Genomic DNA, 27,379 nt, shown 5'->3' with positions numbered 1-27,379 from the left:
CGGTGCAGGTTCCTGGGCCCTGGCTCCAGCCCGGGCACCTCTAGGGGTGATACCCTGGCACCTGCACTTTCAGCCCTCTCCAGGAGGAGAAGAGACATTTACTCAGGCTTCACCAGCTGCAGAGCTCCACAGCCAGACGGTCAGAATTGACTAGAGCCTTGAGTGTCCCCAGCCCCAGCTCCCTTACTCTATCCATAGGGCAACTGAAGCCCAGAAAAGGGGAGTAATTTACCCGAGGCCCCACAGCCAGCTGGCCCGCACCCTACGGAAACCAAATGCCCAGCCCCCCAAGCCGCCTCTGTCCCTCCCCCCCAGCCTCACGGCTCCTCTTGGCCGAGTGCCCCCTGGAGACACGTTACTGAGGGTCCCTGAGCCAAGTCTTCTCATTCAATCAAAATCGAAACTGCTGGTGACAGGCAGACACCCCTGCCTCACAATTCCAGCCCAGGGGAGTCCTTCCTGCCCCCTTCTGGCCCCTGGTGGCTCCTCGCCTTGCCTCACATAGCCTCGTGGCCAGCACCTTGCTTTGTAGCCCTGATGCTGCCTGGGTGCTCTGCCCACTCAGCAGCAGTGGGAGGATCACTTGCTGGTTGAGAAGGTTCAGGCTTCTCCCGGGCAAAGATGGGGACCTGGGAGCCCTCCATGGCAGGAAGCATGGACTGGCCACGCCGTAGGGCTCCGTAACAGCTGCCTCCAACAGTACTGTGCCTTAAGAGGGGGATGACTGAATTAGTAATAGACTAAACTGTTCCACACCGCATGCTGGTAGAGGGGGAGGCTCTGGCACGGAGGCCCACCCCAGGCTCTTGTTGGGGCCTCTGGGCTCAGAGAGGGGTGAGGGGGTGGAGTTGCAGGAGGACCGCTTGGCTCTGCCCGACGGCGGGGAGGTCTGTGTGCAGGGTGCTCTGTCCTCTGTCAGTTTCAGCCCCGCACCAAGCCTCACATGAGACAGAGCCTTCAGAGGCCACGGCCCCTGGGAGTCCATCTAGGGCAGGGTCACTGGCTGCCAGAGTCCACAGAACCCATCCGTATGACCTCTGAGCAATGAGGATATGTAAGGTGGGCTTGCAGTGCCTGCCCCGGCCAGACCTTGAAGGTCATGTCCTAGAGCAGAGAAGACGGACAGAAATGAGTCAGACTCCCAAAGACGTGGGACTCAGTGTCCACAGAGTGGTCATCTATAGACACTGGGGGTCGTGTGGCGGCACAGATGCCCAAGGACATCTGGTTAGGGGTCATGTTGTCAGAGAAATGTGTGTTTGTAACTGGCTCTTAGACAAAGCTATGGTTTTTCCAGTAGTCATGTATAAATCTGAGAGTTGGACTATAAAGAAAGCTGAGCACCAAAGAATTGATGCTTTTGAACTGTGATGTTGGAGAAGACTCTTGAGAGTCCCTTGGGCAGCAAGGACATCCAACCAGTCCATCCTAAAGGAAATCAGTCCTGAATACTCATTGGAAGAATTGATGCTGAAGCTGAAACTCCAATATTTTGGCCGCCTGATGCAAAGAACTGACTCATTTGAAAAGACCCTGATGCTGGGAAAGATTGAAGGCGGGAGGAGAAGGGGACAACAGAGGATGAGATGGCTGGATGGCATCACCAACTCAATGGACATGAGTTTGAGTCAACTCCGGGAGTTGGTGATGGACAGGGAGGCCTGGTGTGCTATGATTCATGGGGTCACAAAGAGTTGGACACAACTGAGCAACTGAACTGTAACTTATTATACTGATATTTTACCTGTGTGTATTAGGGGCCTAAACTGTGACAAATTTTAGAATTTATAGAAGATTTAGGTGCTATCCTTGGGACAATAGGGTCAGGAGAGTTTTTTTTTTCTTTTTGGAAGTTGCTGAGAGAGGGTGTGTGAGAGAGAGAGAGATGCCTCTCTCAGGTCCTCTAGCCTGGGTTTCTAGGTGGATGTAGCTTGTGCTGTCTCAGACAGGTCCTTTACACAGTGGTCACCCCCACTGGTGACATCTGAGTGCCTCTCCACCCCAGGGCAACACGGGGCAGCCAGGCCAGGGCCTCCAGTGCCCGAGCCTCGGGCTCGCCCCTCCCCACCTGGTGGTGCTCACAAGCCTAACCCTCTCCAGCTGGAGTGACGTGCTGTTTCTTTTGAGCTCTGAAATGCTGGGGCTTGAAAATCTTCCTCTTGAGGCACTTCCGTTCCTTCTGTTGGTTCCTGCCTGGTCCATTCACTCGGGATGCAGGAGCCAGTCTACAGGCTGGGCCCCGCCTCAGGCTGAACTGAATGTGTTGCAGGTAAGTCTCAAGTGTTCACTTGGCATCCTCTGAAGTTCACGTCATTGTCAGCCGGTAATTCAAGCTGTGCAGAGCTTGGGGAAATGTGCCTGCTGGGTGAGGGGCCCTGAGTCCCACTCCTTCCTGCATGCCCCTAAATCTCTTGGGGTCGTTGTCCTCTCACCCACTACATCAGGTTTCAGATCTAAGGCGAAGAGCTGGGCAGGGCATGTAGCTCCAGCCAATCCAGGTCGCCCCCCTCACCCTACCCCACTCCTGTGGAGAACTTACTGTGGGCGTAGCACGCAGGACAGCTCTTTAATCCCCCTGACAGACCGGGGAGTGGGTAACACTATTCTCCCCTCTTCGTAGAGCATACAGCTCAGCAGGGTGGTGAAATGCCTCGCTCCAGGTCAGAAGGAATGGGGTGGGAGTTACCGCCAGCACCTGCCCTTGGCTGTGTGGACTGGACCTATGGTACCACTAGGCAGCCCTTCCTTTGGGACTCAGATTGATGGTCTTGCCGTCCGGGGCAGCCTGCTGCCCGGATCAGGCTTCAGGCAGAAAGCACCCTGCTTGCCATCATCTTCCCAGGGCGCTGCCCCATCTCCAGCCCCAGGGACCCCTGTGCTCTACTTCCAGCTTTTCCCTCTGCACTTGTGGTGGGAGACGCAACCACACAACTCTCCATGTGCACGTCTGCGGGGTGGCAGAGTGGGAAGCCTGTGATCCTGATGTGACGGCCCCCACGGGCTGCCGGCCGGACCACGGAGGGATGCGTCTGAGGTGTGTGTGCGTGTCGGAGGCCCTCCGTGGTCATGGAAAGAACAGCCCTGCAGTCTCACATGGGGGAAGTGCCTGGTTTTGAGTCCACCTCGATGGGACGCTGTGTGCATCTGGGTGGGTGTGCCTGCCCCTCCCCCAAGTGTGCGCACCGGGTGCCGAGTGGACTCCTCACAGAGACAGCAGTCTGTCTGTGGTCTCCTATGAGAAACTCCACCCCGGTGCATGCTGGGAGGATGCTGTGGTCTCCTAAGAGACGCTCTGCCCCGGTGCATGCTGGGAGGATGCTGTGGTCTCCTAAGAGACGCTCTGCCCCGGTGCATGCTGGGAAGATGCTGTTTGTGGCGACTGTGTGTTACCGTGGTGATGGCTGGTTTTAGGGAGACTGTTGCCACCTTCTGAGCCTGGGAAGCACACGTCCAGACATCAGCCGACAAAACCTATCATTGTCAGAGTCATGTGGGCCCCGGAAAACACCCCACCCCAGTGAGCCTCGCGAAGATGGTGGAAAAGGGAGGAGAGGGATGACGGCTGTTATCGGTTTGGGGTCAGAGATGGGTAGGGGTGTGGGGTGAATCTTTTTACAGATGCTGCTTATTCGTAATTTAGAGTTAAAAATGTGAAGAGTACAGACACCGCCAGGCTCTGAGGCGCCCTCACCATCCCTCACCTGAGCTGAGCCTTTGGGGAGCAGGGTGATGTGCCCCAATATGGCCACCAGGGGACGCTGCTGGGGCGTGGAGGGATTGATGGGGTGGCGCTTCTGCGACTGTCCTCAGCCCTGCTCCGTCCCAGCTCTGTCCCCGCCTGCCCCCCATGCTCACCTGCTCCTGGGGTGGCACCCTGGTGCCACATGTTCCTCCTTATTACATTTCTGCACCTCCAGCCAGTCACCTCACCCACCCCCAAGAGCCACGGACCCGGTTGGACTGGTCACTTCCAAGGACTTCTGTGGCTCTGATTTGGATACTTTGGGGTAGCTCTGCCCCACTCTACTGGCATGTTATGAGGAGGACCCTGTGTGAGTTAAACACTTTTCTCTGTTTTTTTTTTTTTAAGACATCGTCCTAATGGGACACACATCCGTCCATTCTTTTTATGTATGTTGACTGTGGCCAAGCCCATCCATGCTTGTGATGGCCCCTGAGTACCTGCTGTCCTGCCGCTGGTGGCACCAAGATGCTCTGTGAGGTGCAGGGCCCCGCCTCTGGGGCTCAGTGTCTCCTCCATGAAATGGGGCAGCTGCACTGAGCTCCCCCACTTGCCGTGCGCTCCACTCACTGAGGCCTGCAGGGGGTGGCACACATGGTCTCCAGGTGCCCCTTGGTCCCCTCCTCTCTGGACCACTCACCCCTCGGCTGTGTGCACCTTTCCCCTTGTCTCTGCCAAATCCATGGAAAGCATCTCGCTGGCCCAGAAACCCATGTCTCAGCAGCATATTCTTGGTCCTCATATAGGCGTCTTAGGGCCAAGGTTTAAATATACATATACACCTTCTGACCCTGCCTGTTTTCCACGCCAAACCATCATGACAACCATGAAACCGCGCCAGGTGAGCCTTGCCAGGATAAACAGTCACGGGCAGCAGAGGAGTGATGTGAGGAGGCCCGCCCTCATCCCTCCCAGCTGCCAGCCTTCCTCCGCCCCGGAGGAGGGGAGGAGAGGAGAGAGGACTGCGCTGGCCTGGGTGTGGAGCTGCTTCTCGGGAAAGGTGCCCCTGAGGCTCTGGGAGGGCCGTGCACCTGGCTCCCTGCCCCCCTCCCCTGCCCCCACCTCGCTGACAAGGCAGGCTGAGCAGCCGCCAGCCGAACTTAGTCTTGGGGAAAATGCCTCCTGAATTCAGAGATGTCCTCTGTGACAGCTTTTAGAGCCGCACACTCCTGCTGGGTCTGGGTGGGTGGGGGACTCAAGGGCTCTAGGCTGAGACCCCGGGGGTCTGGTTGGGGCAGTTGCCTGGGGCTCAGAGCTGTTGAGTTTTCCCTGTTGCTTTGTCGTCGTCTCTGTGGGCCCCTGACTCTCCCAGGTCACTTTTCAGGGGCACTGAGGGAGCTGTCCACATTCAGTGACTGGTCCAAGGCCCAGGAGAGGCCATGGCTTGGGCGGACGGTGTGTGCGCTTCACAGAGGCGTCCTGGCTGGAGTGCAGGAGTGACGGGGACGCTCTGGAGTGTCCTCACACCCGGTACCCTCAGTCTTTCGGATGCTGTTCCCCCGGGAAGGCGATGGGGTCTGTTTCAGTTTGCTGTGGTCACCTCTCCTCTGTCTGCGGTCATGCCCTGCCTGCAAACCACAACTGGTTCCACAGCCCTGATCCTTCAGGAGTCTGCACTGGGGCTGCGCCCACACACACTCGCCCGGACGTGCACCTCTGGCCTGGGGTCTGCATGCCCAGCCTTCCCGCGGCTGCTCACTGCCCCTCCCCACCAGCATCTCCGGGGCCCTGCACGCCGACGGCCCCTGCAGGTGCTCCCAGTCAGGGCCTGATGCCAGCTCCCACCAGCTCCCAGTGCCGACCCCCAGCACCAACCACTCCCTGGCTCTGGACTCAGCGACATCACAGCACCCTTGCAGAGTATTTCTGCCCCAGAGACTGGCCAACACCACACATCCGGGCACCGCTGCCTCCAAGAGCCAGGGTGAAACACCAATCCATGCACCACGGCAGGCTGGGTATTGGGCAGATGTTCCGGCTAACCCCAACCACGGGGGCCTGGTCTGGAACCTCTGCTAGGAGAAGCTGCTGCTGCTAAGTCGCTTCAGTTGTGTCCAACTCTGTGCAACCCCATAGACGGCAGCCCACCAGGCTTCCCCGTCCCTGGGATTCTCCTGGCAAGAACACTGGAGTGGGTTGCCATTTCCTTCTCCAGTGCATGAAAGTGAAAAGTGAAAGTGAAGTCGCTCAGTCGTGTCCAACTCCTAGCGACCCCATGAACTGCAGCCCACCAGGCCCCTCTGTCCATGGGATTTTCCAGGCAAGAGTACTGGAGTGGGGTGCCATTGCCTACAGGGCACCCCAAAGTGATGCAGGCCAGGGTGGTCCTGTGGGTGTCTGGGAGGACACTGAAGGCTGGTGCCCCTGTCCCTTCCAGGGCTGGGACCTCAGGGGCTCAAGGGTGTGTCCCAGGCCCTCAGGAAGGCCTGAGAGGCAGTCATGTCCCAGGGCCCATCCAGGGATGCAGCCTCTGGCCACCTCGAACTCAGCAGTAAGTCCTCCCCACTCACCCAGCTCCTCTCCTCCCTCCAGACCCTGAGTCCCAGAGAAAGAGGACCGTGCAGAATGTCCTGGATCTGCGCCAGAACCTGGAGGAAACCATGTCCAGCCTTCGAGGGTCCCAGGTGACTCACAGGTAAGAGCCCACTGCCCCTCCTTCCCTATGTGGAGGGCGGGCCCCCCACCTGGGCCGGGGCAGCATGCACTGAGTCCATGGGGGGAGTGCGCCCTTGCCTAGCGTCGGCTTCTGCTGAACACTTTGACTTCATCTCATCAGGCTGGAGCCTCACTGGATGGGTGGAAGGAGGAGCCAGCACGTGGCTCAGGCCGTGACTGCCCTCCTCCACGCCCTCCTGGGTGTCCACTTCCCCGTTGTCTCAAGGGCTTGCTCACTCCCTTCCTCTCCCTGTGCTGAAGCTTCCACATGCCCTTCCTGACACGCAGCAGCCTTCTTACCCCCTCAGCCGGCAAGCGGCCCAGCCTCTGCGCCGTGCGGACACCCTCCTCCAGCCCCTCACGAGCCCTTGCAGCCCCGCCGTGCGGGGCACCCCCACCCTCCTGCCGCGCCTCTCTCTGCCCTGGTGTCCTGGCCCCAGGCTCGGCGTGACTCAGAATTTCCTGCACTGGCTCCTGGGGCTGCCCAGATGAGCTCATGCTGTCAGCTCCAAGGGGGACAGAGGGCTGGGCTACACCCTAGGGGTAGGGGGCAAACCGCCAGGATTGAGAAATCCTGGGGGTGTGGAGCAGGAAGGTAGAGAAGAGTCGGTTCCTCCCCACCTCCTGGGATTGGAAAATGAGAGCAAATAGGCAGTGGGAAAAGGACTTCTCCTGACCCAGGTGTGTGGCCAAGTTATATGCAAACCAAACTTACATACCTCCAGTGACAGAGGACTCATTACTTCCCAGCCATCCCATCCTTGTGGGGTGGTGGTGACTGTGAAGTGGAGCTGAGTCTGGCCTCAGCAGCTCCCAGCTCCCTTGCTGAGATCCCCGTTTCCCTCCTTCCCACGCTCCTCCCCAGCCCTACCCCATCCCCCGCCTGGGACACTCAGCACATCGCTCCCAGACATCTGAAACATTTCCCGTGATAAGCAGAGCCTGCTGTCTCTGTGACTACCTCTGCTCGAGCCAGCAGGATTCTAACTGCTGAAGGAATGTGATGAGGAGGGCCGAGAAGAAAGTGGATGTGGGCTCTGGGAGGCTCTGGGACCCTGTACATCCGTCTCCAGCCCTCCCAGCCCTAAGCAGGAACCCACATGGGACAGGGGTCTGGCTCGAGTCCTCTCACTGTTTTGAGGACCCAGTGGATTAAGTCTTGGATGCCCTCCTTCCCCAGCTAGGGAAGTTGTTGGAACAGCTCAGCCCCACCTTGCCTGCCAGCCCCATGCCAAAGAAGGCCCACGCGCTCTGCTCCTGAGGGGTCACACCCCAGGTGACTCACCCACAGGGCAAGGGCAGCAGCCCCCGTCTCCTGTCCCCACCCCCAACCCCCGCACGAAGGCAGCTTGACGCCGGGCAGGCCCTGCTGCTTTCCGCAGGGGAACAGGAAGGCCTCGTGTGTAAAGTTGACCAGTTAGAGGGCAGCGCCTGGGCCTCTGGCTCGTCTCCCTCTATGGGAGAGGAACCAAGAGCCCTGAAGCGGCCCTTCTGTTTGCTGTGGACCCAGAGCTACTTCCTCCCTGAGCCTTTGGTTTATGTTATTCCTGGTGCACACTCTGATAGCCAAAACAGTGACTCCCTCAGCTTTGATGGCTCTTGTACCAAACGCTTTACATCAATCAGCCCTCCCTCGGCCCTGGGAGCGGACAGGGTGTGCACACAGGGCCTGGTTAGAGGAGGAGCAGCGAGAGGCTGGGGAGAAGGGGCCACGTGCCAGACTCGCCCAGGCTGATCAGGGTGCTTCTGCGTCCAGCGAGCCAGGGGCAGAGCTCCCAGGACAGACACGGGCTGTGTCCTGCAGGAGCTCATGGCCCAGTGAGCACGCCCAGCAAGGCGATTTTCACCCTGGAGTCACAGGCTGCCTGTAGTTTAGTTCCTTTTTGGAAACCTTTCCTCCCATGCTACTTCCCCTATTTCTCTGGCTCGATTCCCCCACAAGGAGAGAGTCTGGGTCAGGGGGCTGGGGCTGCAGAGGAAGTGAGACTGCCCTCTGGCCACCCCCAGCCCGCTCCGGCCCATCACGCCGTCCACCCCACACACGTCCTCCCCAGAGAGGAGCAAGACTGGAAGGTGGGATCTGGGACTGGAAATCAGGGACCCAGGTTTGAGCTAGAGTTTCGGCCACAGACTCAGAGGTGTCTGGAGGTATGTTTGGGATAAAGATGAGTGGTGGGGTCAGGGCTGCCCCCTCACCTCACTGCCAGGAGAACAGAACCGGGGGCACAGCCGCTCTTGGTGCCAAGTTTGCCCTGAAAACAGGCTTCCCTAGAGCGCCCATCCCGACCAGGACTGTCACGCCCTCTTCCTTCTCTCCTCGTCTCCTTGACACGGCAGCTTGTTTTTATTAAGTCCTTACCACGTGAGGCCCAGTCCCGAGTCTCAGGCAGAGAATCCTCCTGCTTGCTCGTCTGACCCGAGCAGCAGGAGTGAGGCCGGCCACCTCCCAGGATCATAGGCGCCCCCTTCAGGGAACTTACATGCTCCCCAAGCTCTGCGTCATTAGAGAGAGAAAGTGCGCAAAGGCTTGGCAGGGCCGGCAGGAGGGCCCAGGGGAGACGCTGGGCAGCAGCCAGGCCAGGAAGCCTGCTCACTGACCGCCGTGCCGTCTTGGTCCTGCGCACCCACAGGGCTTCTACAGGGACCACCATCCAGCTCACCCTGAGCTCATAACAGAAAAGAGGTGCTGGACGCTCTGAGCAGAGTGGATGATCGAGGCTTTCTACTCTTGCGTGACCCCTCCCACCCTGCCACATGGGTTCACTGGGCACCTTCTACATACCAGGCACTTGCATGTGGTCCTTCTGAATCTATATATGATGAAGCTGTTATAGTTTCATCTCCATTTGACAGATGAGGAGATGGAGACTCAGGAAAGTTGATGAGGACTCTGGCTCACTATCTAATAAGTAGAGGAGTCAAACAGGGGTCATATTACAAAATCTGTGCCCTCGGCAGTGGACGGGATCCCTTCCCTTCTGCCCACTAGCCTCTTCCTTTGACACCTGCGCTGACATGCAGCAGGGCCTACACCCTGAGAGGCCACCTGGAGGCCGGGGGTGAGGGTGGGGGGATGCTGGGGCAGGAGTGGGGAGGGAGGCACCACAGGGTGCCTGAGGACAGTGCTCGGGGCTCCCCGCAGGGCCCAAGGGTAACCAGTGCCTTTCTGCCTGCCCAGCTCCCTGGAGATGACTTGCTATGACAGTGATGACGCCAACCCCCGCAGTGTGTCCAGTCTGTCCAACCGCTCATCACCCCTTTCCTGGCGCTATGGCCAGTCCAGCCCGCGGCTGCAGGCCGGGGACGCGCCGTCGGTGGGCGGCAGCTGCCGCTCAGAGGGGCCACCTGCCTGGTACATGCACGGGGAGCGCGCGCACTACGCGCACACCATGCCCATGCGCTCCCCGAGCAAGCTCGGCCACATCTCGCGCCTGGAGCTGGTCGAGTCCCTGGACTCGGAAGACGTGGACCTCAAGTCTGGCTACATGAGCGACAGCGACCTCATGGGCAAGACCATGACGGAGGACGACGACATCACCACTGGGTAGGGGTGGCCTGCGGGCCGCTGGGAGGTGGGCAGTCCGGTGATCGGACGTGGGAAGGGCGGGTGGACCCCGGGGGCGGGGGATGGGGGGGGTGGAGGAGGTGCGGGGGACGGTTCACGGGGACCGCGGAGGAGCGAATAGCCCAGGGAGGCCGAGGGGACCGCAGACAGCCCGGCGCATGGACCCCCGTAGGGTTAGGGCGGATGAACCTCGGCCCGGGGCCGGGGCTGCGCTGTGATCAAGGTCGAGGACCGCGTGCCGGTCCCGGGCAGACGAGGGGGTGGCGTCTGGGGGAGCTGATTGGTCAGCGAGGGCGCCGCGTCACTAGTCCCTGCAGCTGTCACTCTGTGCCTAGCCTCGCCCTCCTGGTCTCCGCCCCCGCCGGCCAGTGGCTCCGGCGGCTGCGTGTGGGCCTGGAGAGTCAGGGTGACAGCGACCCGTCCCCCGAAAGGCCGCTGGAAGAGAGGCCACCGCGTTTGTTGGCAGCCCTGGCCCCAGGCGCAGCACTATCTCCGCTGCCTCCTCCGGGCGCGGCCCTGGCGCCCTCCCTCCCCTGGTTTCTCCTGCAAACCTCTGCCCGCGCTGCAACGTCTATCCAACAGAGCCCGTCGAGCCCTTCTTTCCCGCCTTCTTCCTCTTGTCTCTTTCTGCCCCGGTAAAGCCTAAAGCCGTTTGGTTCGTGGAGCAACTTGGACAGAGAGGCGGGGGAGCAGTCTGGAACGCAAGGGGAGAGGGCAGGAGGAGAGGGGTGCTGGAGTCTCGGTGTTCAAGCCAGGGGCTCCCAGAGCCCGGGGCGCTCCTGGAGGCTCTCGGGCACCCCCACACACCCCCCACATCGGGCACCCCCATCCGCCCACCTGCCACCCCCACCCCTGACTGGCTCCGCCCCCCCCTCACCCGTGACACAGGAGGCTGCAGGGCCCCTCCCCGACCCCTGGGGACCACCTCTCCCCAGTAAACAGATTGAACTGGAGGAGAGTGGGAAGTAGCTGAGGTCCAGGCCATCCACTGCTCCCCACCCCGGGGCTGTACTGGGAGGGCCTGGCAGGGCCCGTTGGGCTGACAGGCTGCTCTGAAACAAAACAGCTGACTCACCAATGGGGCTGTTTACTGGGTGTAAGTCCCAGGGGCCAGCCGACCTCACGCTCGCATCGGCCAGCCCGGGGCTGGGACCTGAGATGGCTGTCCAGCTCCTCCTGGGCACGGAGGGTGTGCTGGGCCACTGGGAGCCTGATCCTTGCCCCAGGAAGCCCTTCTTCTCTGAGAAAGTGTCCGGTCCTGCCCCCTGACAGCACCCAGCTGGAAAGGTCAAAAGCACAAGCCTTGGGGCTGAGGGCTCTGAAAGCCCTGCTGTGTGGGAAGGACCAGGGCCCCACCTGCAGGGCCCCCCACACCAGACAGAGGCAGGAGAGCCGGCGCCCCAAGCACACAGGGGCCATGCAGAGTGCTCCCTGGCCAGGCCCCTGCCCTGGGAGAGAGCCCAGTCTGAGGCTGGCGATGGCACCTCCAGCAGCTGACTGGCTGTGTGAGCTTGGACAAGTCCCTTAACCTCTCTAGGCTTCAGTTTGTCTCTGCTCAGTGCAGACGACTGTAGAACCCGTGCCACGGTGACTTTGAAGGTTAAGTGCTTTCCTCACGGGAGGTGTTTGGAATAGCTCCTGGCTCTTCGTAAATGCTCAATACTCGTTGAGGTGAACTGAAGTCGCTCAGTCGTGTCCAACTCTTTGTGACCCCATGGACTGTAGCCTACCAGGCTCCTTGGTCCATGGGATTTTCCAGGCAAGAGTACTGGAGTGGGTTGCCATTTCCTTCTCCAGTGGATCTTCCCGACCCAGGGACTGAACCCAGATCTCCTGCATTGTAGGCAGACGCTTTACCGTCTGAGCTACCAGGGAATCCCCAATACACGTTAGCTCATATTTATTGCCATTATTCGTATTATTGTTACTATTATTCCTATCATTGTTAAAACGCCCTCTCCGAAGGTCAGTAGGGACTCTTGCCCTCTGTGGGACCCAGACTCGCCCCCCCGGGGACCAGGCGGTCCCGCAGAGCCCCGCCGGGGTTGGCAGCAAGGACCGACGTGTCAGCAGCTGGCCATTCCTGGGGACACAGATGGGGGATGGGAGCCGGGAAGACGCCCTTACCCACCCTCGAGCGCCCGTCTTTGTTCTCTGCCCCTGGATGGCATGTATGCCCTGAATCCGTGTGCGGGACCCTCCCTCCCTGGGTTCACTCTCCCCACAGTCCAGGGACGCCTGCAGTTCCCAGGGGTGCAGAGTGTCTGGGGCGATACCCGCCGGGCGGACCTCACTGTGCCCTGCAGTGCTGGAGCCAGGATAGCTTCACGCAGGCTGCTGCGGTCAGGCTGCACTCAGCAGCCGCGCTCAAAGCCCGTTACAGGGAGTTTCAGTGTTCACCGCCCCACCAGCGCCGCGAGCACAGCAGGCCTTCAGTGCCCTTGAGCAGCCCGAGTTGAGGGGAGTCCGTTTATGTTCCTCAGTAATTTTCACGTAAGCGGTATAGATATAGAAAAAATGGAAAATAAAAATAACGTAAGCGGTTGCTCCTCAGTTACGAGTTTTCACAGTTAAGGGTTGTTTTTTTCTAGAAAGCTAGAAGCGAGGTGTCCTGGGTTCCAGCAAACCTGAGCCATGCTTGCCAGCCTCTCCCTGGCCCTCCCTCCCCCGCTGCAGTTCCCATCCAGGTTTGGTAACTTACCAAGCGCCCTGCTCCTGAGGAAACTGCTTTTCCTACGCATAAAACAGGCAGAGCTGTTCTCCGCTCCCAGCGGCGACTCCTCATCTCCCTGTCAGCCCCTGCCCGTGGTCATTCACTTCCTGCCTCTCCAAAGCCCCAGCACAGGGCCAGCGGGACGGGGTGAGGCCACCCCCTCCCGCTGGCCGATAGCTGCCACGAGCCATCCAGGTGAGCTGCAGACAGCAGGGACCCCCAGGCTTTCCTGGTGCCCGCAGTTACCTGCTGGGGGCCGTCCACCTGGAGCTCTTGCCAAGTTCGCGTTCAGCCCTGAGTCAGATCCCACCCCCACTCCATCCAAATGCCCTGTCCTTTCCTGGGTCGTGCATCCGGCTGAGCTCAGGGAAGGCAGATTCTTCAAACTGAAGCTCAGCAAACCAGGATGACGAAAGGGGATGCTGTTGCCAAAACCACTGTGTACTTAAAGTTAAGTATTTAAACAATTGTGGTAAAATGTGTCTTTTTATATGGCGAATATCTTAACCATGTTTAAGAGTTCAGTGGCATTAATTCCATTCGGATTACTGTGTCACCATCACCAATGTTCATCCCCGGGACTTTTTCATCTTCCCAGACTGAAGCTCTGCACACGTGAGATGCTCACTCCCTCGCCCTCCCCGGCCCCTGCCCCTCCACTTTCTGTCTCTATGAGCCCGGCTACTCTAGGAGCCTCACAGAAATGGGCTCACACAGTGTGTGCCTTTTTCTGATTGGCTTATGTCACTCAGCAGTAGGTCCTCAAGGTTCATCCACAGCAGGCGCCAGAATTTCCTTCCTTTTCAGGGCCAAATAATGTTCCACTGTGTATACACACCACATTTAGCTTATCCATTTACCCATCAATGTGCATTTGGGTTGCTTCTACTTCTGGCTATTATGAATAGCTTGCTATGGACAAGGGTGTGCAAATATCTGCTTGAGAATCTGCTTTCGATTCTGTGGGATGTATTTGCAGTGGTGGTATTGCTGGATAGTTCTGTTTAATTTTTTGAGGAATCACCATACTGTTTTTCACAGCAGCTGCACCATTTTACATTCCCACCAGCAATGTGCAAGGGTTATAATTACTCCACTTCCTTGCCTACAGTTGTTATTTTCTATGTGTTTGTTTTTTAATAACAGTCATCCTGATGGGTGGGAAGCAATGTCTCACTGTGGCTTTAATCTGTATTTCCCTAATGACTAGAGATGCTGAACATCTTCTCTAGTGTTTCTTAGCCATTTACATGTCTTCTTCAGAGAAGTGTTTGTCCAGGCCCTCTGTCCATTTTTTAGGACAGTTAGGCTGTTCGGTTGTTCTGGTTGAGTTGTAGGAGTCCTTTATATATTCTGGATATTGATCTCTCATCAGACACATGATGTGATTTGCACACATTTTCTCCCATCTGTGGGTTGCCTTTTCTTTCTCTTGATGGTGTTCTTTAATGCATGAAAGTTTTCATTTTGATCAAGTCCAGTTTATCTACTGTTTCTCTATTGCCTGCCTGTGGATGTCATAGCCAAGAAATTATTGCCAAATCCACTGTCGTGAACCCTTTCCCCAATGTTTCTCTCCAAGAGTTTTATCACCACTAAGGCTTTTAAAAAAATACAGACTCCATGTCTCCCGCCCTGCCTACCACAGCAGATTCTCTGCTACTCAGGAAGCCGTATTTTTCTGACACTTCTCAGTGATTTGGGGCTAGTCCGTCTTCCCTTTAAGTTAAGAAATCTTCTGCATAGTAACCCCAGCAGCCTCTCTCAGCCTTGATTTGCGTGGGCACAGTGACAGGGGCCTTGTGCGTGCGTCCCAGTTACTTCATTCATGTCCGACTCTTTGTGCCCACCAGGCTCCTCTGTCCACAGGCCTCTCCAGGCAAGAGTGTTGGAGTGGGTTTTCGTGACCTCCTCCAGGGCATCTTCCCCCCTGACGGATCGAACTCTCATCTTCTGTGTTGGCAGGCAGGCTCTTTACCACTGGGAAGCCTGGTGGGGGTGTATTCGCCTGCAAATAGAGTAAGATGACACACAAGCGTGCAAGTGTCCCCTGCCGCCTGCGTCACTTCTGCCCAGTGACTCAGACGCTGTCATCCGGGAAAGAAGGGCCGAGTGGAAGCCTCCATCCAGACGTCTGTCGTGTTCTCAAGGCTAGCTCAGAGTCTCTTCTCCAGACAAAGACAAGCTCGTTCATTTCAGTACTTCCTGAAATGACCCAGATTTCCAGCTCCCTGTTGTTCTCATCACCCCCCTGTGCAAGCAGGTCGTCAACAACCCCTTAACACCGGGCACCTGGACTGATCCTCCTGCCGTGGTCCTGCTGGGATGATGCCCAGGACACAGCGCCGTGGACAGCGCCGGCCTGGCCCTGTCCTCAGTGCCGGTGCGGGACGTTTCTGCCCCTGAGAAGAGAAAAGGGATTTTCTTTTCTTAAAGTAGGAAGGTCTAGGATTTCATCTAAGGAAGGAGATGAGCTCCACAGCCATCCATGGCCCCCAGGGTTGAAGCTGGAGGGGGAGCGGTGGCACCTGTGGAGGGGAAAGCAGGCTCCGGGTACGGGGTGTCCGTGTGTGCTCTGGATGTGCATGTGTGTATATGGGCTGTGTGTGTGCGTGTGTGCATGTTGTATATGGGGTGTGTGTGCATGTCTGTGTCTACATGTTGTGTATGGGGTGTGTGTGCATGTGTGTATGGGCTGTGCATGTGTGTGTGTGCATGTGTGTATGGGCTGTGCGTGTGTGTGTGTGCATGTGTGTATGGGCTGTGTGTGTGTGTGTGCATGTGTGTATGGGCTGTGCATGTGTGTGTGTGCATGTGTGTATGGGCTGTGTGTGTGTGTGTGTGTGTGCATGTGTGTATGGGCTGTGTGTGTGTGTGCATGTGTGTATGGGCTGTGTGTGTGTGTGCGTGTGTGTATGGGCTGTGTGTGTGTGTGTGTGTGTATGGGCTGTGTGTGTGTGTGTGCATGTGTGTATGGGCTGTGCGTGTGTGTGTGTGTGCATGTGTGTATGGGCTGTGTGTGTGTGCGTGTGTGTATGGGCTGTGTGTGTGTGTGTGCGTGTGTGTATGGGCTGTGTGTGTGTGTGTGCATGTGTGTATGGGCTGTGCGTGTGTGTGTGTGTGCATGTGTGTATGGGCTGTTTGTGTGTGTGTGTGTGTGCATGTGTGTATGGGCTGTTTGTGTGTGTATGTGTGTGTGTGCATGTGTGTATGGGCTGTTTGTGTGTGTATGTGTGTGTGTGCATGTTTGTATGGGCATGTGTGTGCATACGTGTATATGGGCCATGTGTGCATGTGTGTGTGTGTGTGTGCACAGGCCATGTGTGCCCTCTCGCCTTGGATGTGGATGTGCCTCTCGCTGTCTCCACGTCCGTCTGTGTGAACGCTGGTCTGGGAAGGCAGACGGGAGACCCAGCTGATCAGCAGCAGCGCTGCCTCTCACACCTTCTCAGGAGCCCTTCGCGTGCTGTAGATTGGTCTCAGCAGCCCTGCAAGACCACACTCCAGAGACCCAGGCTGCAGAGCCTTAGACTGAGCCCTGCGGTGTGCCAGGGACAGCGTGTCTCCAGGGCTGGGTGGTCCCCACCCCGGGTGGTGGCTGCTGTCCCTCCCATGTCCCTCCTCACACCCCCAGCTTGTCCTCTTGAGTGGTGCTGGGGGCCTAGGGACAGATCACATTCGTGTCCTTGGCACTAAACTGCCTGACTTTGAAAACTGTCACATAACATAAACCGTGGGCCCTGGCCTCCTCCAGGCTGGCTCTTGGCTTCCAGACGCAGGCGCCCAAGCCTTAAAGAAACCCTCCTGCCTTGCCGAGCGTCCTGGGACTCAGTGGCCCCCTCCCAGGAAGGGGCGTCACTTGCTGGGTTCCAGATCCCAAGACACCCTCCCCAGTGACCGCATCCTCCTGCAGGCACCGCATCTGCCGGGTTTGTTGGGAAGGAGGCAGATCTGCCGTGTGACTGGCCGGGAGCAGGCTCGTCCTGCTCAGCCTGCCTCCTGTTTCCCGGCGGGCATCCCGCCCGTAGACAGGGGCCCTCAGCCCAGCCTGTGCCTGTGGGACCCAGGATTGGGGCAGAGGCTGAGGCCGTTCCAGGGAGGACCCAGCATTCAGGTTCAGGAGGGAAGCCGGTTCTGCCCTTGCAGGCTGTCACACCTGGAAGGGATGGGCTGCCTGCTGTGTCCCTGGCAGGAGAAGAAACAAGACGTGGATGGGGGCTGCATCTCTGCGGGGTGACACCCGGCGGGACGTTGTCGCCTGCAGACTTGTGCACGTGGCCTCGGCTGGCAGCCTCTGGGTGCAGGGAAAGGGGCCTCTGGGCCTCTGGACTCTGTCCTGAGCCCCTGCTAGCTTGCTCTGCGGCCCCAAGCAAGCCCCCAGCCCCTCTGAGTCTCAGTTTGTTTGTGTGTCAGAGGGTCATCATTTGTGTCTTGGGAGGGTCAGGTGGAAAAGAGAAAAGTGTTCTTTAAAGAGTGTAAAGAGCTGTTGGTTGAAATGTGTTTATTCTACTCCCAGCATACTGTCCTGTTCACCTGACTGGCGGCCTCTGTCTTTATGAGGAGCTGTTAGTGTGTCTGGGTAAGCTTTCTTAAACCTACCACCTGAGTTCGAGTTTGGGCTTAGACTGTTGTTCGGGGTAACCTTGTTTTGCTTTTTGACAGCGTCTTGATGTTCTTTTCGTCCTATGGTGTGTAGTTAAATAAGCCGGCCTTTGTGAGCAGGCTTGCCAGCACGGGCCAGCTCGGGCCCGTGGCGGCTGGTGGGGTTGCCGAGCGGTGTGGAGCCGGCTCAGGGCTGGACGGGGCCCGGCTCTTGTCTTGAGCTGGGGGCCCGCTCTCCGTTTGTCTGAGTTCCCTCGGCTGGAAAAGGCAGCAGTGGTCATGCCTGGTCTGTAAGGCTCATGCGAGGACTGAATTAGAGAGTACGCTTACTTCATATATAATGAGCGTTAGATGTTAGCCGTTTGGTGACTGACGGTAGCAAGCTGGTGGCCGTCAGCAGTCACAGGCACCTTCTGAAATATAGGACGGTTTTTGGAAGTGTGTGCTGACCTTCACTCTTGAACGTGATGTTTCTGAGCCTCAGAGGGAACGTGACAAACTGAGGAAGCGGGAGGACTGCGTCCTGAGCGCTCCTGCCTGTTCACGTGGTGCCCTCGTGTGGCTTGGAAACCCTGGCCATGGGGCCAGCTTGCAGCTGTAGCGAACTGATTGCACCAAGCACTACACACGTGGCCGTGGCCCCTTCCTGCCACGACAGGGCTGCCCATGCCTTGAGCGTGCATGTGTGTATATGAAGCGTGTCCTGGACGGGGTCCCCAGAAACAGAACTCGAGACAAGGTTTGAGTACAAGCGGTTTATTTCGGAGACAATTCCAGAAAGCCCTGACAGGCGGGGAAGTGGGTTGGGGAGAAAAGGAAGGCAGTGCAGGACTCGCCGCTGTGGTGGCTGGACTTGGGGGTCCTGGGGGAGGGCGTGCCCGCCCAGAGGGCCAGGGGGTGGGGCATCCCGGTGTTTCCCGCTGCTCCACAAAGGCCGAGCGTCACAGGTGCCTGCAGAGGGGCTCTGTCTGTGCTCCAGGGAGCAGCCACTGCAGGGAGGGTGTGGGGGCAGCTCGGGCAGCATCAGTGATGAAGAGGGAAGACGGGAAGAGAAGAGGCTGTGGAGTCAGATCCCTCAGTCTGCTGGGAAGGAGGGGTGGCTTTAGAGAGCTGCTGGCTTTCAAAACACCCATAATTCCTAAAAGAGAACAGCGAAAGCACTGCTGAGTCTGTGTGGGGTTCATCAGGGTCACCGAGTCTGTGCGGACCCAACAGGGTCACTGGAAGGCTGCAGTGAGCCAGGTACTCCAGAGGGGCAGCTGGATGTGTGCAGGTTGCCAGGGCAACGGATGCAGGCTGAGGAGGGCCCCTCAGTGTGTCCTGTGACCTACAGTTGAGCTGCTGGGCTTTCCTTGAGTTTGCGGACATATAAGCTCATTGACAGTCAAGATGGACAAGGGCTACAGCAGCTGTTGAGAGGGATGGGCTCATCCCCACCAGCCTGCCTGTCCGCCTGTCTCTCCTCTTTCATCCTCAGCCTCCCCCTTTCTCTGATGCCTTCTGCTCTGGGATGAGCTCACTGGGCTCACGGAGTGCCTGGACAGTCCGTGCCGTCTGGTATTACAAAAGGGGCCCAAGTTAGGAGGAGGTTCAGACCCCATCTCTGAGGCTTTGGGAAGGCTGCCGTCCATCCTCGTGGGGATGGTGAAACAGGAATAGAGTTGTGGTGAGGACGTTATGGAATATGTTGTAATGACGCGCTTGGTAGACAGCAGGCGCGCAGCAAATGTCACCTCCCTCCCTCCTCTTGGTCGGCCACTCGAAAATAGAAGCCGTGAAAGTCTGAAAGTCATCTGCAGAGGGAGCTCTCCTTCCTGAGCGGGTGATGCCTGGTCACTCACCGTCTTTTCCGGGCACACCTCTCACCTGAAGCCTCCCCAAATGCACCCCATTGCACCACTATGCTATTCGACTCTGGGTCTTCCTGGAACTTGTGTGTATAATTTTTACTGAAGTAACTTGTGCTCTTTTATAATTCTTTAACAATTGCATAGCATGTGTGGTTTACAAAACACTATCTTATTTAATCTTAATGACTCTGTGAATTAGGGTATTCTTTTTCCTAATTTTAGGCTTCCCTGGTGGCTCAGATGGTAAAGAAAATCTGGCTGCAGAAGACCTGGGCTCGATCCCTGAGTCGGGAAGATCCCCTGGGGAAGGGAATGGCAACCCACTCCAGTATTCTTGCCTGGAGAATCCCACGGACAGGGGAGCTGGGGGCAGCTACAGTCCATGGGGTCGCAGAGTCAGACACGACTGAGTGACTAACGCAAACTAACTTCCCAGGACAAAAGAGAGGAAACTGGGACTCGGCCTCGCCGGCTCGCTAGGAGCTCGCAGCTTGAAAGTGGCGGACCAGAGCAGAGCCAGGCCTCTGACCCACACACCCCCTTCCCCACCTCACGGTCCCCTGCCGGTTCCGGCTCACCTACCTCCTCCCTCTGCCCCTGGGGACCTCTCCCTCCGTGCGCCGTGCTGGGGCCCTAAGCTTGGCAGCGGCAACCACAGGCCTTCCTGCTGCTGCAGTCAGAGCTCCCTGGGCACCAGCAGGCGTGCCGTTGGCAGGCCAAGGGGTCCCTGTGGGAGGCTTCCTCGATCCCCCTGAGCGACTGCTCCGTCTGCAAGGATGGGGTTGCGCTTTGCAAACCACAGAGCAACCACTGCGGGGAGCTCGGGCAGAGGAGCGCCCACCCTGTGAGTCCAGCTCTGCTGACTGGGGCCCAGAGGCCCCAGGATGTCCCAGGATGCTGTCCCAGGATGCTCGAGACGGGCCCCTCTGGTCTCTGGGCTATTAGATGTCTCTGGCCAGGCAGCAAAGCACCATTCATGGTGGCTGAAGGAGGGCCAGCCAGCCAGGTCGTGCACTCACCCGCTGAGCTGTGAATGGGCTGCCCCCAGAGGCTCTCCGCCGCATGTCAGGGATGATGGACCAGTGCAGGCAGATGCATGAAGGTCTGGGTTTGAAAAACAGGCAGAACAAGCCAGGTCCAGAGACCACAGGCAGGCAGCTGTGCAGGACAGACTGGCACCCGTGAACGCACAGGACAGGACTCGGAGAGATGGGTGGACAGGCTGATGCCGGGTCTGGTGCCTTCGTGACGGGCAGCTGGGGATGCAGGTGAGAGCTGTCCAGATGCGGTGTGCGGGGCTGGATACAAAGAGGCTGTGTGCGCACAGGCCCTGCTGGCCACGGAAGGGGACGGCACCCAGACAGGCCAGGGAGTCTCGGAGAGGTGCAGGGGACTGTCCAGCTCAGAGAGCGGGAGGGACTAGGGTCTCATAGCCTGCCGCCCTGCCCACCTTGGCCAGCTCGAATGAAGAGGGTCTGCCATGCGCCCTGCGCCGTCTTCCCAGTGCGGCCTCTCCTGCCAGAGGCAGGGACGCGGCCCTGCCGGAGCTGCCGCCCTCCTCTCCTGATCACTCCCCCGGCCCCATCAAGCCTGTTTCTTGGCCCCTTTCTCACTGGCCATGTTTTCCATCTCTTAGCCTCCTTATCTGGCTTCTGGCTGAGCCCTTGTGTGTCCAATGACCAGGGGCTGTTCAGGAGTGACACCGTCTCCGTGGGTGCAGCCACGCGGACAGGCCCGGGTGTGGGACTTGTGGCAGCAGCGGCTTCCAGGACATGGTCTTTCTGCCGAGTGTCATTAGAAGAGGAGGGCCAGCCGCCCGTCACTCGCCCCATGGCTGCCCCGAGCCTGTGCTTAGCCTTGCCTGGAGGTTCCCGTGTGAGGTCCCGCCCTTCCCAGCTCTGAGAAGGCAGCCCCGCGGTCTGGGCGGCCGCAGCTGTCCTGTCTCTCGTGTCTCCTCCGGTCCCTGTGGTTACTTTCCTGTTCTTGGGAGGCTGGCGACCTCGGTGGTGCCCTCCAGAGGCCTCCCGCCCTGGTTTCTTCTCAGTTGGTCGCTACTGCCTGCATGAGCCTGGATGATGACTTAAGCTTCACCATCCAAAAGGAGAGGGTGACACTGCCCTCCTCAAGCTGCTTGTTCATGTGGTCAGTGAGGCACTTGGGGGATACACCAGGGAGAAGTCATCATTCTTAAACTCGTGCACAAAAGAGAGATGGCAAACAAGCCAACAGGCGACCCCGGTAGGTCAGGCGGCACTGTGCACCGTAGGGGAAGGTGAAGCAGGGGAGGGCAGAGTGATGAACGCGGGCTGCTGGAGAGCACGTCAGGGAAACTGTCCAGAAGAACATGTGCAAAGGCCATGGGGCGAGAGCGAGCACATGTTCAGGGACTGCAGGGAGGTCAGCGTGGCTGAAGCAGATTAAACAGAACAGACTGTGGTCAGAAACGAGGTCGGGGGAGCCAGGGGCCAGCGTGCAGGTGGGGAAGCCACAGGCAGGCTCCCGGCGGAGGAGCCACCTGGTCTGTCTTGTGTTGCAGAGGGTCCATGAGGGGGCGGGGACGGAAGCTGTGGGGGTCACTTGGCTGGAGCAGGGGCGGGGGAGGAGGCAGAGGTGGTGAGCAAGGCTGGGGGTGAAAGGCGACAGGCATTTCTAGCACCTTCTTGGCCTGGGTGAGATTGGAGATGCAGCTCAGAAACGGGGAACCTGGGGCAGCGGGAGCTTTAGTCGTCCTGAAACCAGTGCTCTGTCCTCAGGGATCTCACACTGGTACACACACTCACACACACTCACATGAGCACACACAAATGCACACATACACCCACTGACACTGTCACATGCACACACGCACACACACGTGTGCACAGCCACACACACTGCAACGTGCATACGTGCACACATACGTGTGCACACTCACACATGAGCACACACAGACACGCTGACACTGTCACATGCATGCACGCACACACACGTGTGCACAGCCACACACACTGCAACGTGCATACGTGCACACATACGTGTGCACACTCACACATGAGCACACACAGACACGCTGACACTGTCACATGCATGCACGCACACACGTGTGCACACACAGTCATGTGCATCCATGCACACTTGCACACACACACTCACATGAGCACATGCACGCATACACATGCACTGACACCATCACATGCAAACATGCACACACACGTGTGCACACTCACACTGTCACATGCACACACACTCACACACACTGTCACGTGCATGCATGCACCCTCACATGTGTGCATACTCACACTCACATATACACATGCACTGTCACATGCACGCATGCACACTCGCACACACACACACTCGCATTGTATCTGCCCGGGCAGCTGAGGGTCCGCAGGCCCTCATGGGGGGCAGCTCCTGCCGGCTCTGTCGCCACCGCGCCGTCCGTCCTGCGCTCCTGGAGCCACAGAGACGCTGACATTTGGGAAGACGTGGAACAGTCACCCACTGTGTGTGCTCTGGCAGGGCGCCGCCTCTCCCAGCTGTGGGGTGGCGGGATGGCCGGCCTCCTCAGAGGTTGTGTAAATATTTGGGGAGCAGCACACAGCTGGGAGTGGACCCTCGCCCCCAGCTGGCTCGTTCGCTGCTGCGGGACGTCTCGGCCTGGTCCCGGGCTGCCAACTCCAGGCCCATCACAGCCACTCTTCGTCCCCCCTTTCCTCCAAGCCTGGCGGCCTGGTCTGCGGGACGGCTCTGAGCAGCCCGCTTGCCCTTCTTGAGACCCCCGGCCCTCCCCACGAGGACAAGGGCGGGCAGAGAAGCTGCCCCCGGGGTGAGGGAGCATAGAGAATGTCCCCCCAGGGGGCCTGGAGGGGGTGGGGGCTGGGACAGCCCACTGGGTGCCGGGCGGAGAGCTCGTAGGGTCATGCATGGCCCTGAGAGCCCAGGCCTCCCTGACCTGAGACAGAAAGTCCACCGAGGACCCAGGAGCCCAGCGCGGGGACTCACGGGACCCTGGCTCCCGAGGGCTCTGTGAGGAGGAGGTGATTGGGTCCTTTCCTCTGCGGCTGGTCTTTTTTCTGGAAAAGCACCTCCCTGTCAGCAGGTGGCTCGCCTCCACCCCACCCCAGCCTGGGACTCGGAAAGCAGAGCTCAGTTGCACCTGTGGGCCCCCCTGTTCTCAAGGCAGGTGTGCCGCCGTCCCCCACGGTGGGTGAGGTCAGGGTGCCGACAAGGAGGCCGTGACTCCTGTCTTCAGGAAAGACCCCAGGCAGCACTTGCATCCAGTCACCCACAGTGCCCAGAGACCCGGTGACCGGCTGGTGGGAAAGAGCAGACGCTAATTTGCGGGCTCATTGCTTAAGGAGCCGAGCCTGCAGGGAGAGGTCCTCACCGGCCTCTGCCTCAGGATGGGGGTGAAGGTGGGGGAGGGTGGCCCCTCGTGCAGCCCACCTTCCTCCTTGAAGAAGAGAGAGGGCTGTTCTGTTGGGTTCTGGCAGGAACCAGGCCCAAGGAGGAGGGGGTTACAGGTCCCCCAGCCTGGCGGGCCCCAACCTTTTTGGCACTGGGGACCAGTTCCATGGCAGACGGGCTTGTCCATAGACGGGCAGACGGCGGGGTGGTTTCAGGGTGAGTCAGGCACGCACCGTTTACTGCGCACTGTTTTTCTGTCACTGTTAGGCCAGCTCCGCCTCAGGCCTTCAGGCACTAGATCCTGGAGGCTGCAGACCCCTGCTCTAGCCCACAGTCCTCCTGGGCAAGGGGAGCTCAGAGAGCTGCGACCCCTCCCCGGGCTGAACGGCAGGCTGACCAGCTCTGTTTCTGGTCAGCGCCCCGCGGCCGTGGGGGTGAAATGCAGGGGCTGCGGAGGCCCAAGGGAAGGGGGCGGCTGAGGTGCGAGGTGGGGCGAAGCCCACGGCTCTGGGCTTGAGGGGCGTCACTGGGTTGGGGGAGGGGGTGACTGGGAACCTTCCCACCCTCCAGGTAACCCCTGTGCCTTACCGTTTAGCTTCCTCTTCCTGCCTCCGGGCTCTGCCAGGAAGCATGGAGGAAGAAACATTAGGGAGAATTCACAGCTAGGCCTGGAGGAAAACATCCCCTGCTGGTGGCATTCCATGCTGGCGAGGCTCAAGAGGGGCCCTCTCGGTGCACTCCCCTGAGCTGTTCCCAGATGACCCAGGCCGGCCCAGCATGGAAGACCGTGCCCCTCACCCTCCATTTAGGGTTAGGGGTGAAGATGGGGTGCTGGCTGGGGGTCTGCCCTGGGGACACCAGCCCCCGAGCGAGGTGGGCGATGCTGCTGCAGAGCCCACCTTGCTGTGATTCTCCCCAGAGCCACTCAGCCTGGGACCTGTTGGCCCTTTCCTGAATCTCACCACCCAGATCCCTAGAGAGAGTAAAGGGAGTGAAAACCCACCCCCCGCATGCTAGGGGGCACTGAGGGCTTGGTACTGGGCTCCCTGCAGCCCCTCACTCCCCTTTGGACACAAAGCGTATCTGGATAACTTGACCAGTGTCTGCACCCTCAGAAACAGCCCCCTACCAGCAGGACTGTTTAGGGACCCAGGACAGAGTCCCCTCGGCGAGGTCTCCACCGCTCGGGCAGTAGAGCTGCACCCCCAGGTGAGAGGCCTGGGTGCTCAGGACTGGAGCCGGACCAGTGATCCGACCCCGGGTCTCACAGCCCGTCTGCACCTCCCTGAGGGCGGGAAGTGGGGAAGGGCTCCTCGGCCCTGTGTGTGTGCTCACTCAGTCCTGTCCGACTCTTTGCGACTCCATGGACTGTAGCCCGCCACACTCTTCTGTCCATGGGATTCTCTAGGCAAGAATACTGGAGTGGGTTGCCACGCCCTCCTCCAGGGGAGCTTCCCAACTCAGGAATCTAACCCTGTCTCCTGCATTTCAGGCAGAGTCTTTACCATCTGAGCCACCAGGGAAGCCCTGACGCCGTAAAGCCACAGGCCAGGCGGTGAGGGGCCTCCGGAGCACTGGCCCGGGTCTCTGCATGCTGTCACCTGAGCCCTCAGACCCAGAGATACACCTGCTCTGGTTCTCCGTCATCTTAACTCAGTCCCTTGGGGCTTTAAAAAAGCATCATTGCTGGTGCTGTTTCTGTTGATTTAAGAAACTGAGGATATAACCTGTCCCTTCCTAAGACACCGGCTGCCCTGTTTGCTCAGGTCACTTTGGGGTTGGGACAGACCTTACCGTCCACACTCAGCGCCTCTCAGAAGCAGGATGAACCAAAAGCAGAGGTTGGGGCATAGCCCCTTCTCCTCTAGCAACCCCTGCTTCCTCACCACTGGGGTTAAGTTACCAGAAATTCCCTGCTACTGGACCCCACTTCTTTTCTTACTCTGCATGAAAATCTTCACATCTTGCGATCCTTTTCTTCCTGATCTGTCAACTGAAAATGCCCCCTGGATGAAGGCACAGACACTTGCACGGTGGAGCTGTTCTTTCTCCCCACAGTCAACCCCAATACGCATGCCCTCCAACCCCGTGCTGGAGGAAGCGAGGCCCCCCTTTCGTGGTCACTCACTCTGCACTCTCCTGAGCGGCCTCTGGTACTTGCACTCGGGTGCCGTTCACCCCCTCAGCATCCTCTGTGATGCCGCCAAAACTTTTGGCTTCCTCTGCCTACCAAAGCTGAATAAAAAAATAGAGGGAGTTTGGAGAAAACAGAAAGGTGGCTTTAATCCTCAGCTGAGACACAGCAGGCTCATGCTTCAAGAAAGGTGCCCCCTCCATGAGGAATCTAGGAGATTATCTAGATCTTGCAGTCAGGGAGTGGGTGATTAGGAGCAAAGGTGTAAGGATCTTGTATTCTTCCTCTTGCATTGTTTCAAAAATACTCCTAGGCCAGCGACAGGTAGCCCATTAGTTGGGTCCATTGTCTTTGGTGAACTTTACTGTGGCCTCCTTTCTGTAACGCCAAAAAAAAAAAAAAAACCAGAAGAAGAACTACAAGGGGTGGTCTGCAAAGAGAGTGCTGTAAACACAGGATGTGATTAGCACAGAGTTAAATATAACAGGTGCAGAATGGAGGTCAGGCAGAGCTTGAGGGCGATAGGTATGCTGTCTAGGCAATAAGAAACCTAGACAGTGTATTAAGAAGCAGAGACGTTACTTTGCCTACAGAAGCTCTCCTGTTAAAGTGCTGCACTCAAAATGCCAGCAAATTTGGAAACTCAGCAGTGACCACAGGACTGGAAAAGGTCAGTTTTCATTCCAATCCCAAAAAAAGGCAATGCCAAAGAATGCTCAAACTACTGCACAATTGCACTCATCTCACACGCTAGTAAAGTAATGCTCAAGATTCTCCAAGCCAGGCTTTAGCAATACATGAAGTGCGAACTTCCAGATGTTCAAGCTGGTTTTAGAAGAGGCAGAGGAACCAGAGATCCAGTTGCCAACATCTGCTGGATCATCGAAAAACCAAGAGAGTTTCAGAAAAACATCTACATCTGCTTTATTGACTATGCCAAAGCCTTTGACTGTGTGGATCACAATAAACTGTGGAAAATTCTGAAAGAGATGGGAATACCAGACCACCTGACCTGCCTCTTGAGAAACCTATTTGCAGGTCAGGAAGCAACAGTTAGAACTGGACATGGAACAACAGACTGGTTCCAAATAGGAAAAGGAGTATGTCAAGGCTGTATATTGTCACCTTGCTTATTTAACTTCTATGCAGAGTACATCATGAGAAATGCTGGGCTAGAAGAAGCACAAGCTGGAATCAAGATTGCCAGGAGAAATAGCAATAACCTCAGATATGCAGATGACACCACCCTTATGGCAGAAAGTGAAGAGGAACTAAAAAGCCTCTTGATGAAAGAGGAGAGTGAAAAAGTTGGCTTAAAGCTCAACATTCAGAAAATGAAGATCATGGCATCTGGTCCCATCACTTCATGGGAAATAGATGGGGAAACAGTGGAAACAGTGTCAGACTTTATTTTGGGGGGCTCCAAAATCACTGCAGATAGTGACTACAGCCATGAGATTAAAAGAATGCTTGTTCCTTGAAAGAAACTTTGTTGACAAAGAGACTTTATCTTGGGGGGGCTCCAGAATCACTAAAGATAGTGACTACAGCCATGAGATTAAAAGATGCTTGCTCCTTGAAAGAAACTTTGTTGACAAAGGTCCGTCTAGTCAAAGCTATGGTTTTTCCAGTAGTCATGTATGGATGTGAGAGTTGGACCATAAAGAAAGCTGAACCCTGAAGAATTGATGCTTTTGAACTGTGGTGTTGGAGAAGACTCTTGAGAGTC

The 27,379-nt window shown here is 57.8% G+C and overlaps 1 protein-coding gene across 7 annotated transcripts in view; it reads left to right on the top strand.

The window, feature by feature from the left end:
• NAV1 (neuron navigator 1) overlaps positions 1-27,379 on the top strand; it is a 201,751-nt gene that overhangs the window by 114,682 nt on the left and 59,690 nt on the right. For 5 of the 7 annotated variants that reach the window (XM_070768816.1, XM_070768815.1, XM_070768822.1 and 2 more), the window contains 2 exons: positions 6,275-6,377; positions 9,576-9,941. In XM_070768816.1, the coding sequence (XP_070624917.1) occupies positions 6,275-6,377; positions 9,576-9,941 (469 nt within the window). Of the gene's footprint in view, positions 1-3,356; positions 3,518-3,694; positions 4,053-6,274; positions 6,378-9,575; positions 9,942-27,379 lie in introns of those variants that run through there. The other 2 variants (XM_070768820.1, XM_070768819.1) reach the window with 2 other exon arrangements.

The sequence above is a fragment of the Bos indicus genome, chromosome 16 (genome assembly GCF_029378745.1).
Source record: "Bos indicus isolate NIAB-ARS_2022 breed Sahiwal x Tharparkar chromosome 16, NIAB-ARS_B.indTharparkar_mat_pri_1.0, whole genome shotgun sequence".
Classification (NCBI taxonomy): Eukaryota; Metazoa; Chordata; class Mammalia; order Artiodactyla; family Bovidae; genus Bos; species Bos indicus.
Note: the sequence above shows the minus strand (reverse complement) of the source record. Positions and strands in the feature narration are given on the sequence as shown.